The following is a 12,393-nucleotide window of genomic DNA, read 5'->3' as shown; positions in this document are numbered from 1 at the left end:
GCTTCCTGTATTTATGTCAGTTGGTAGTGCTCCTTTGGTGAATAAACATACCATTGGTTAACCTTTACCAATGCCTCTGTACTGTTTCTCCAGCCACTAACACGGTCATTCTTACAAGTAACCTGCCCAGTGCTAAGGCTTCTGTTCTCTGACTCTACAGTCTGGCTGACTGACTGACTGGCTGGCAGCCTTGCTGAGTACAGTTGTCTTCATCTGAGAAAAGCTACTCTTTTAAAATGGCCGGCTTATTACAGATTTTTCTAATAATTCTCTTGTGATTGTTGTTTAATTGTAGCACATTAGTAAGGCAAGGGTGTATTAGTTTGAGACTCTGATGAACAAGATCTGTGTGTGTGTGTGTGTGTGTGTGTGTGTGTGTGTGTGTGTGTGTGTGTGTGTGTGTGTGTGTGTGTGCGCGCGCGCGTGCGCATGTGTGTTGTTCACAGACATGATTCCACTTTTCAGCATTACAAATAATTTAACTGCATGAACCTGTGGAGAACATTCGGCTATTTTCAGATTGAAGAGATTTGGTATAAAGTATAGCCTAGTATGTATTTTGTAGTGTCAAGAAAGTATGGTAAATAGGAAATAAAGTCATTAAAGGTGGAGAGTTTTGGCCTGGGCAGTTAGCTCAACCCCACGGGTTCGACTCCCGATCCCGACGGCCTTTGCCGCGTGTCTTCCCCTCCATCTTTCTCCCCCTTTCCTGTCAGATTTCTTTCATCCTATCAATAAAGGCAGACAAAGCCAAAAAATATATCTTAAAAAAAAAGTGGCGAATTTTGGACCTTAGCATAGTGCCCCATTTGTATGGGGGGGGGGGGGGGGTGGATTATTGTTCTCTGCCAGAAGTGTGCTTAATGCCTTATAAACCCTCTATCAGCCCTTCATATTGCTACTTAGCTACTACATTATATAAGAGCTGCTGAACTTATGTAATCAAATTTCACTGTAGGAAGGAATTGATGTACAATTCTGCTGAGCGCTATATGTTTTACATTCTCATTATATGTACTCCTCATGTTACTGGAAACATTGAAGTAAGTGCTTGTACAGTATGTGTTTTAGGTGCTGTTTGGCTATCGTTTTCTATTGTATTTTATGTGGACCATTGAATCCGGAATAAAGATTGATGAATGATCTACTGGGTTAGTGCATGTTCTTTTCTTGCCCTGATATTTTAGTATAAGGAATTCTGTTCATTGTGTTGAAAATTCATTGACAGATGTGGTTCTTCTGTGTAACTGAGGAGGGTTTAACACAGGAGCATGAGGCCTGCAGATTAAAATCCTAATCGTTTAATTTAAGTCTGGGAGTATAAAAATAGACCACACACAGAACATTACGCATAGAGAGTATTACTCTATGCGGAATGAAAAGAATGCTTATCAGGAAAAGGCCACAGTCTGTCAGTCATTGCCACACAAATACACGCATGCATGCACGTGACATACGCGCACGCACGCACACACACACACACACACACACACACACACACACAAGCACGCACGCACGCAGGCACGCACACATGCACGCACACACACACACACACAATCACACACACAATCACAAACAGGTACATCAAGGCCACGTGTCCTGTTTGTTAATAGTACTCCTTTGTCTCTCTGCAGAACTCAAAGAGTGCCCAGGGACTGGTGGGGTTAAGGAACCTAGGAAACACTGTAAGTATGCATCGGAGATCGGACGTGCACATCACGGATATGCACAACCACACTCAATGACACGCATGCACGCACGCATGCACGCACGCACGCACGCACGCACGCACGCACGCATGCACGCACACACGCACGCACACACACACACACACACACACACACACACACACACACACACACACACACACACACACACACACACACACACACACACACACACACACACACACACACACACACACGGCCGGCAGTGGCTCAGGGGTAGAGTGACCGGATGGGAACCGCAAGGTTCCTAGTTCAAACCCGGCTCCCCCAGAGTTAGTGTCGAAGTGTCCTTGAGCAAGACTCTGAACCCCTAATTTCTCCTGATGTGCAGGTTGGTGCCTCGCATGGTTTCCTCCGGCATCGGTGTGTGAATGGGTGAAAGTAATGCACAATCTATGTTGCGCCTTGGATAAAAGTGCTATCTAAATGCACCATTTGCACACAATATCATCTAACTTGAGTAAAAAAAACAGGCTGCCTGACATAATGTCAACCATTTAAATTGTTTGTATGTAGGGAAACGTTCAGTCAGAATGTTTCAAATGCCCTTCCCAGATGAGGAGCTTATGGGTTGATCCTTGAATGTTTCTAAAAGGCTTTTCACCCTCACGTCCTGGCTCTAGCAGTATAGCTTTGCTATTTAAAATGCATGGGACATATATACAGCTGTTATTACTGCTGTTTTATCTGGAATAGAAAATCTTAAAGGTGCTCTTGTTTCATTCATATCATGTTCCCAAAGCCATTGTCCTGTGGTGGGCCATATCTTCATATTTCATAGCAGCTATTGTTTTGTTTCAAGAATCGTTTTGCATGTCTTAATGATGCATCAGACTTTTTTTTTCTTCTTCTTACTGTGTGGTTGGCATTTGAGATTTGTTTGGAATTGAAAGGTGGTGTGGGTGTAGTGGGAGAGTATTTGCCATGCAACAGGCAGGGAGGCTACTCCCAAAATAAATGGTGCATGTGTCTGTTTGTCCGTGTGTGTACAGTAACCTAATCAGAGGGCTCTGGCTGTTCTTTTTAACTATGGACCAGAGAGAGTCTCTCTGGTGACGGTAGTGTGACGGTAACAGAGTGTTCAGTTGAGTTGTGCGTGCCCACTGCCCATTGTGTGTTGTCAGTCAAAACAACAACGTTCTCTCACTCTCCAGTTAATCGTTTTTTTAACAGACAGCTTTATCACCCCATACAGTGTTATATCATTGATATGAAATATGAGCACATTAACCATAAGGGACCCAATTAAACTCTGTGAACTCTATGTACTGTGTGTGTGTGTGTGTGTGTGTGTGTGTGTGTGTGTGTGTGTGTGTGTGTGTGTGTGTCCTTGCAGTGTTTCATGAACAGTATCCTGCAGTGTCTCAGCAACACACACGGCCTGCGAGACTACTGCCTGCACAACGCACACCGCAGAGACCTTAACAACAACAGCCGTACCAACACAGCCCTCATGGAAGGTGAGAAGAGAAAAAGAGCACCCCACATGTCTCCCCGCTGCACCAAACGGGCACATTTTGATTCACATGTTCTGTTGACAAAACAAGTGGTCGTCATTCAGGGCTGCGCTGAGGGCAGGGAAATGACCCGGGTCTGTTACAGGTCGTTGGGATCTGCAACAACTTAGCATGTGGAACAAACGGGGATAATATGTTCTGATCGGCTCTTACGTCACATCACATGTTATGTGTTGTAGATGTAGACCAGTGTCATTTCACATCATTCTTTTTCGCTGTGCAGAACGATGTTGTTCTCAAATGTTTCTGTAATTCAAAATTATTCATGGTTTTTCAAACACTTTAAAGATTTATAATATCTGGGGACTTTTATAGCACTTTTCTTAAAGGTATATTCAGTGATTTCACTCAAAAAACCTTTCGTCCAATCAGGATAGAGAGTCAAAAACGAAACCTAAGGTTTTTTGACCCCCAGGGGTTAACTGGGGACAGGGAGGAACTCCTTATATGGTCAGCACACTCATAGTAGAGAGGATTATCACAACAAAACAAAAAAATAAGTGATATTTGAATTAAGTGAAATCACTGAATATACTTTTAATACGCAAAGACGCTTTAATTACTTGATAATTAGTGTCTCACTAAAAATGTCATGTCAAGGACCCCCAATTTAATATGTATTTGACTTTCACAACCATTGGTATATATGTAACCTGTTTGTGTGTGTGTTTACAGAATTTGCCAAATTGATTCAGACCATGTGGACATCGTCCAGCAGCGAGGCTGTAAGCCCCTCCGAGTTCAAAACTCAGATCCAGAGATTCGCCCCCAGATTTGTGGGATACAAGTAAGCTTTTCACTGTATAACCTGCCTGGTGCACATTTTAGTCATTTGTCATTCAGCACCCGAAGTCTGAGAAAGCTAGCAACGACCAGTACAGTACAGAATACGCTCGGATTTGTTTGGAACACAAACATACAGAACTGTTGCCACGGCAATACGAGCTGTAACGATAACTCACAGCCAGCCTATAATGGTTGACGATGTCCTGACTCACAGCATGTGTGTGTGTGTGTTCTTGTAGCCAGCAGGACGCACAGGAGTTTCTACGCTTCCTTCTGGACGGGCTGCACAACGAGGTCAACAGGGTCAGTGTCAGGCCAAGAGGCTCTGTGGAGGACTTTGACCATCTGCCGTAAGTAGCAGGAGAGAGAGAGAGAGAGAGAGAGAGAGAGAGTGCGTGCGGGCATACGTGAGTGCTGAGGGTCAGCAAATGTGTTTGTACTGTCATGATATAAAGTGTTGACTCAGGCTGTCCTGCTTAGCTTTACAACCTTAGAAGTATTTCCTCACAAGGTGCCACGTCATTTTAACAGCCCCAAGTCTTGCATTTTATTACAGCTTATCAGTCATATTAATGGAGCTCCTTGCAACTTTTAAGTGTTCCACTTTAATGCAAAAAAGAAAACGTCCAAGTGTCCATTTAAAACCATATTTCCAGGTCAAGCTGCAAGAGCCATTTGACACTCATTACTCACTCGCTAATATGGACCATCAAGGTGTCAGCACTCATAGTGAAAAATGACTTCCATGGCTCATTACATTTGTTTCACATCATCCATCATCAACAGAATCAATGAAAAACTACTTTCTCTTTCTCTTTCTGTTTGTGTGTGTGTGTATCAATGAAAAACAACTTTCTCTTTGTGTGTGTGTGTGTGTGTGTGTGTGTGTGTGTGTGTGTGTGTGTGTGTATGTGTGTGTGACAGGGATGAGGAGAAAGGCAAGAAGATGTGGGGTAAATACCTGGAGAGGGAGGACAGTAAGATAGTTGGTGAGTACCTCAGCGATCAGATATGTCTAAAGCACACGTATCTACCATTTAAATCACCTTAATATGTGTCAAGCATAGACTGTAAATAAATATGGACAAAGCGTTCTCCGGGTCTGATATGGACTTAAGATGAAGCCTGTCAGTCCTTGAATTGTAAATCGTAGATCTTTCTAGATCCGTTTGGGCCCAGCTGGCCATTGGCTGGCCCAGACAACGAGGCGGGACTTCCCCCCTTCTTATTCGTTGGTTTTTATTTTGACTCAAGCGGGGGGTGGATCCCGATCATAGACTGTAAAGGAGCTATGGGGTTTTTTGGCCCAATGACAGCGCCACAACAGGCCATTATATGAACTTTCAGGAAGTCAGGATTTCCTACTGGCTTCAGACACTATTGGCTTCACTGCCCCCCTGGTGTCAAGTCACCGATAGCTTGTCTTTATACCTTATTGTTCATAACTGGGTTCGTATTAATGCAGCATGCATATTGATCAGATATCAGATCAGTTGTGTGTGAAATTGTTATTTAATCATCTAAATTAGGGATCAGCTCAAATTCAAAAACATTTATTAGCTTGATTGGTTGATTGATTGATTGAACATTTTATCTCACAGTATGCAGTTATGGGTACATTTCAAAACGAAATTACAGGTCAATACAAAAACTGCTACTTGAGGATAGAACCAGAAAAAGCACAAATCTGGGGGGCAGTTTCGAATTGCAGCAGCTCATAGGTGCTCTTTGAGAGATTTGGTTTTGGTGTGGACAAAATTGCCTTGGGTTGAACTACCCTTGAGACCCAAGTCAAGATCTAGATCCCACTTTGTTACAACTTTGTTGTATTAATAGAATATCTTTCTTGCATTCTGTTCAACAGCAAGTGTAAAATAGCATCCTTGATCCCCTTCCTTTTTGCTCCAGATGTTTTTGTAGGCCAACTGAAGAGCTCCCTGACCTGCAGTCACTGTGGTTTCTGCTCCACTGTCTTTGACCCCTTCTGGGATCTCTCTCTACCTATCTCCAAGGTTAGGACACTCGCGCGCACACACACACACACACACACACGCACGCACGCATGCACGCTCGCTCGCTCGCTCGCTCGCTCGCTCGCTCACACACACACACACACACACACACACACACACACTCACACACACAGTCTCACCCTATACAGTACACCTGGTCGTCTACAGGTATACAGTATGGAGAAGATATACTGTAATATGGACAGATGATTAGCTAGACACACCCTGTTTTTAGTCTGTGTTGTATAATTGTTGTATTGGTTGTATTTCCACTTTATCTTTCGGATAGAAGATAAAACTGCTTGAACTCAACTTTATTACGACACGACAAAAATATGTCTTAATTCTCAGATGACTCATTTCTGATTTTGTCATAACATGAGCTATCTTCCTTTGTTTCTTTCTTGTTTGTGCTTTTTTTGTGTCTTGTGTTTGTGTGGCTGGGTGTACGCCCTGGTGTGTGGTTGTTTGTGTGCATGCTAATGTCAATGCATCTATGTTTGCACCCAGAAGGGCTACGGTGAGGTCAGCTTGATGGACTGCATGCGGCTCTTCACCAAAGAGGACGTCCTTGATGGGGATGAGAAGCCGGTGAGTTTTAACATCTTCAAGCTTCTGAATACAAATACATCTTATCAAGCTTCTGATACAAATTACAAATAGATCTTATGAGACTTCTAACTCCAACTCTGATACAAATTAGGTCTTCACCGGAACCATATTTGACCAACCCGTACACAAATAGACCCGAATTCTTTTTTTACCCAGAACCGAATGGACACGCTGCTATTATTAGAATTCTAGCTCCGAGCCCAAAAAGCACAGAGAGATGTCGGAACCGGAGCCAAACAGACCCGGCTATTATAATACATATGAGGACCGTACCCATACCAAACATGATAGACCCGAAATTACCGAATTCGGAACTTATTATTAAGAGTTATATTATTATTAAATAAGACTTCTTCTTTCTTACCTAAACGTAGCCCACTGGTTGGTGCTGCTGGCAGCGTCCCATTTCATTAACGTGTGAATGTGTATAATCCCAGAGTAGAGAGACCAGTCAATCATTTTTGTAAATAAAACATAAATCCACGTTTAGTTTAGTTTTTTTGGTGTGTGTGTGTGTAATCTTTCTTCTTAGCCATTGCTAATACTAATCCACCGTTAATTTATGTCACATATTCTTATTGTTCATCATTATCTTCGGCTTGGAGTTTTCCAGGATATCAAGTTCAACACGCTATGAACCGTTAACCAACACGTTACGTTAATATCAACAATATAGGCTAGTATATATAATATGAACTGCACCGGCTTCTAACTTTTGTTGTTGTGTAACTTTTACACGCCTCCCACTGGCGGGAGGAGAAAGAAAGGTGGGGAGCTGGTGTGATTGATAGCTGTGACAGCCAATCACCGGGTCCACTCGGGTGTTAGTGGAACCGTCATTTAATTTTAGATTACCCGAACCCCGAGACATACGGTAGCAGCTCCGAACCGGCTCGGGAGTCACTTCTTGTGGATGGAACCGGATCGAGCTCCGGGTCGGATCCCTGGTATTTTCGGATCTCGGGCTTACCCAAAGACCTCTAAGACAAATACATCTTATCAAGTCTATTTGGGCATATTTATCTATTTTATCTTTATGTCTAAAATGAGTTCAAATTCTGACCAATTATTTTCGAGTGTCCAAAGATTTATATGGTGAGTTGCCCAATTCAGAAAGTAGTTTGTGATTAGTAATTCAAATGTATTTTCTTTCTGTTCCCTAGACATGCTACAGGTGTAAAGCCAGGAGAAGATGCACGAAGAAGTTCACAATACAGAAATTCCCCAAGATATTAGTGCTTCGTATCCTTTCATTTTAACATTATTGCAGTGGAGCTGATATGACCAGTTAGTCTTATTATACATGGCCCTATTTTGGGAAACAGACAACAGCCTGCATATACTGGTCTGGAGATGATGCTGCTAAGCTTAAAGACTAAGGCCCTCATTTATCAATCGAGTGTACAATCTGCCACAGATTCGAGTGCAGGTTTCGTAGTACACCCACGTCGCCACGGCATTTATAAAGTGATCGCAAACAGCTGATCCTTCCTTAATTTCGTTCTGACGTTAATAAATGTCACGGCTTAAATCGATCTGGCACGCCCTTAGCACGCCCTATGAAATCAAGCCTCGCCCTCGTTTTTGCGACATGAACAACGGCAATACGTTTCCTGAAACCATGGTTACATGAAAAAATAAGTTTCTCCCGTGCCTTGCTGCCCGCCTCACCCCCCTCTCTCATACACACGCACAGACGCACATCACGCACACGCAACTTGCAAGCCCAACTAACTGGTGTGTTGTTAAATAAATAAAGAACACCTGCATGAATTAAATAAAGTTGTAGGCCTACCCTGTCTGTTTCCCTCTCACCTCGCTTGCCTTGCTGTCATGCACGCACGCACCTACATGACACATTAAATAAAGTTGTCTGTTTCTCCTCTCGCTTCGCTCCCTTGCTGCCAACTGACCATGGTCAGTTGGTCACGGACGGACCACTGTGCATGCATGCACGTTCCGACGTTCGACAGTCTATTTAGATTGCCTCACAGTCGTTAGTCACTGCAGTGGCCCGGCTGTCAACTGTCATTATATGAATGTGCAGCCAAAACCGTATATAGCCTCATGTGTGGCTGGTGGTGGGCTGGCTGGGTAATATACCTATATCTCCGATGCAGTTCCCACTTGCGCTGGCAGCCTGGCACGGTACATTTGGCATTCGAGCGACGCGTCGGGTTTATTATATTGCACATATAACGTAACTCCAGAAAGACATCGGCCTGCTGTAGATTAGGCTACAGTAGGCTATACCACATTGGGACTCTCCGCAGCTGAGCTGCAGCACTGCTGCACTATACTCTCCAACGTCCCGTCATGGAAATATTTCAGCAGACAGCCCAAATCCTCGCATGTATGCGCTCATGCAAAACACTGTTTAAATGGCTTACGCATCTCTTGAAACATTGTTTTTAATTGCGCGATTTTATCTCCTACTATGTATTCCTTAACATTTTTATTTATTTCTTTTTTACATGTAGACCATATACATTATACATACTTTTTATATAAACATTTTAGGTGAATACATATATGTTTAGATGCCTGTGACAGCCTCTCAGCTGGTCAAACAATGCTGCTCCACTGTTCTAAGACAGAAAAACAGCCAAGGACAAAGCTACGCCAGGTAGCTGGCGTAGCAGACGTGAGTTTTGAACGTTGTCAAGTTCAATTTCAAGCTTTGCCGGAAATGTTAAATGCCGAAAATGTCGGTAATTTCAGCGTGCGCCCATATTTTGGCGTACGCACGGTTGATAAATGAGGGCCTAACACTGAGTTAGTCTGCTGGCTTGCTGGAAGAATATGTTTGTGTGCTTCAATCAGTGCTCCATTTGGTAGTGCACATCATGCCCACATGAGCTGGTGTAACCCACCTGCAGTCATGCTGCAAAAAATAAGATCAAAATTTCCCATCAGGAGTTGGCCAACAGCCCGAGAAAACACTGAAATATTCATCTATTTATTTTCTGCAAAAATGAATCATCATGGGCTGTTCCTGATAAGCCCAGGCTATTTGGAAAAGGTAGATGTGTGCACTCTCCCCATTCTTCATAGCCTATCACACCATACCTTCTCTTGCAATGGGTAGTTGAAGTCTAATGAATGCATATAGCAGAAATATTACATATTACTGTAGCAGGAATATTTCATTTCATCAGCTTTTTAACTTCATGACATTTCTGTGGAAATATGTTGGGTGTTTAACCACAAACAAGCCCATGGATATCACAGAGGCAATTGGGAAGCTTTGCAAGAGAAGTACTGGTCAAGGATACATACTGTACTGTAGGTGCGCATTTAGTCACTGACTACTAGCCTGGCGCAGCCTGTGTGACTTCTGGTCTAGAGGGGCAGGTGACGGCACAAAAAAGTGGTAGATCCTATTGATCTGAGGGCCTACCCCCACCCCCCTTTATCCCATTCCCCCTCCCCTCCCTGGTAGAAAACAGCGGAGAACACTGACGTCACTAAATTTGGAACAACGCGCCTCTGCCCTGTTGGCGAAATGCAAGGAAGTTGGCTTCCTGTATGGCATAATTTGGTACCGACTCCGAGGCTAGTCACTGACAAACAAAACTCTACACTCGTTCTCTCTGTATCTGTATATGCTCCTTTGAAATTAACGCACAAATTTGACTCAGGTTGTTCAAACTCACAGTGTGTAGATGGCTTGTTATCAATTGTCATTGATTGTGAATAGATTGTGAATTGTTAGGCAATTGGAATCCTACAAAGAAGTTGTTAAGTAGGCTCTGACACTGTGCATAACAACCCAGTCATTTACCTGATGAGAGAAGTCCATGTTTACATTGTTTCAGCTAAGCTACCGGTATGTGAGCCAAGTAATAACACATGGTTCATGCGGACATGATTGCATGTGTCAATATGAGTGCGGGTGCTATGGAAAATGCTATCCAAAGCGCCTCTCCGCCTGTGTGGACATGGCTCCTAAATGAAAAACGTCGTAGCTGTGAGCCAGGACAGCCTGTGCTAATGTGCTATCGTTGTCCGAGCTGATCCCAATCTCATAGCCTGTGGGTGAATGTTGCATTTATATAGCGCATTTAACTAAGGCGCTTTACATATATTACATCACCTATTCATCATACACACATTCATAGGAAACCATGCAAGGCACCAACCTGCTCATCGGGAGCAATAGACCACCTGTTGCCACACTGCTTTTTCAATGCAAAGTGCCAGCATGGCCATGAATATGGTCTATTAAGGATTCAGCAGCATTCTCAAGGACACTTCGACACTAACTCTTGGGGAGCCTGGGATCGAACTGGTAACCTTCCAGTTCCCAAGCGGCACTCTACCTCCTGAGCCACTGTCGCCCTGGGTACGCCGTAAACATGACAACACAGCCCATGATGAAAATATATTAAAGTACAACACAGTGGTACTCCTCTTTAATATTTTAACATGAAATTTCACCAAAGGAATAAAAACTAATTAATATAGATATCATGGGGGGAAAAATCTGTGTAAAATGTGGGTATTATTTTAAAGATCTTCCTAAATGAAATAATGGACCTGGGAACTTCTCCTTTGGTCCGCCCATTCCGGAGACATGTGAGAATGGTCCAGTGGAAAAAAACTAAAATCACAAATGTGGGTGAAAATCACCCGTGTTTAGTGTTCTAGGGTTAAACAGCTTACATTTTGGGGAAGTGAAAAACGGGCTTCCTCACAGTATGCATATTATGCTAACGGAAAATTACGTCTGTGTGCAAGTTGAGACCAATTGCTCAACCCACTGAGGAGAGCATGCGGAAGTCGAAAGAGAGTGCGGAACTATGCCTTTAACAAGGAGGTGGCCACAGAGCCAATGGCCTCGATGCAGTTTCAGTTTCAGCCCACAGATTTATGTTGAAGGTGGTACCCAGACATGTGGTATTCCTTGACTTGCCCCCCTACACAGACCTGAAACGGTTCTCTGAGGCCCGTAGAACCAGCAAACTGTCCACTTTTGTCAACTTCCCAATGAAAGACCTTGACCTGCGGGAGTTTGCCTCTGTAAACAGCAGTAAGTACTGATTTCGCAGTTCCTTCCTTCCGACTATTTTATAAATGTAGGAAGCAATGAAGCATGTGAAATGCTGCTGAACCCTCGAATATAAAGTGTAAACTTCTTAATACATGTTTGGATTTCAGCTGATTGCATTTGTGTTTGTGTCCTCTCTCCCAGGTAATGCAGTGTACAACCTATATGCAGTGTCCAACCACTCAGGCACCACCATGGGCGGTCACTATACAGCCTACTGTCGCAACCCTGCCTCAGGAGAATGGTACACTTTCAATGACTCCAGGTAGGTTTGAGCATCTACTGTACCACGTTGGTTTTCATTATGATGATAACAAATCCAATAAATAAAAACGTATTGCCACTCATCCAAGTTGGAACACAATGGATTGATTATTATAATTAACATGCTCTGAATGCTCTGCAAATGAGACATTTAAAAAATATTAATAATAATTAGTTTAGTTTAGTTTACATTTAACATTTTCAAATCACATATGGAGAAAATAACATACAAAGCTAGTATTTTACCCCTCCCACCCCTCAGAGTTCCTGCTCCGAAAGAGCCACAATTAACCCTGGTATCTCGTACCATTAACAAAATAAAATAAAGAAATTAATAAAAAGTACATACAAATATACATTTTCACTGTGAAGCATATAAATGGGTAGAGTATGCAACAATAGATAGGAAAATAAAAAATACACAA

At 43.0% G+C, this 12,393-nt stretch overlaps 1 protein-coding gene across 5 annotated transcripts in view; it reads left to right on the top strand.

Moving 5' to 3' along the window:
- The window catches only part of usp2a (ubiquitin specific peptidase 2a), a 53,937-nt gene that overhangs the window by 39,490 nt on the left and 2,054 nt on the right, over positions 1–12,393 (top strand). For 3 of the 5 annotated variants that reach the window (XM_083773490.1, XM_083773489.1, XM_083773492.1), the window contains 10 exons: positions 1,635–1,685; positions 3,064–3,187; positions 3,920–4,031; positions 4,270–4,380; positions 4,955–5,019; positions 5,939–6,042; positions 6,553–6,633; positions 7,818–7,896; positions 11,582–11,686; positions 11,849–11,969. In XM_083773490.1, the coding sequence (XP_083629616.1) occupies positions 1,635–1,685; positions 3,064–3,187; positions 3,920–4,031; positions 4,270–4,380; positions 4,955–5,019; positions 5,939–6,042; positions 6,553–6,633; positions 7,818–7,896; positions 11,582–11,686; positions 11,849–11,969 (953 nt within the window). The remainder of the gene's footprint in view (positions 1–1,634; positions 1,686–3,063; positions 3,188–3,919; positions 4,032–4,269; positions 4,381–4,954; positions 5,020–5,938; positions 6,043–6,552; positions 6,634–7,817; positions 7,897–11,581; positions 11,687–11,848; positions 11,970–12,393) is intronic. The other 2 variants (XM_083773491.1, XM_083773493.1) reach the window with 1 other exon arrangement.

The sequence above is a fragment of the Protomyctophum parallelum genome (assembly GCF_964188405.1).
Source record: "Protomyctophum parallelum genome assembly, chromosome: 9".
Taxonomy (NCBI): domain Eukaryota; kingdom Metazoa; phylum Chordata; class Actinopteri; order Myctophiformes; family Myctophidae; genus Protomyctophum; species Protomyctophum parallelum.
The sequence above is the reverse complement of the archived record's forward strand: the minus strand, read 5'-3'. Positions and strand labels throughout refer to the sequence as shown.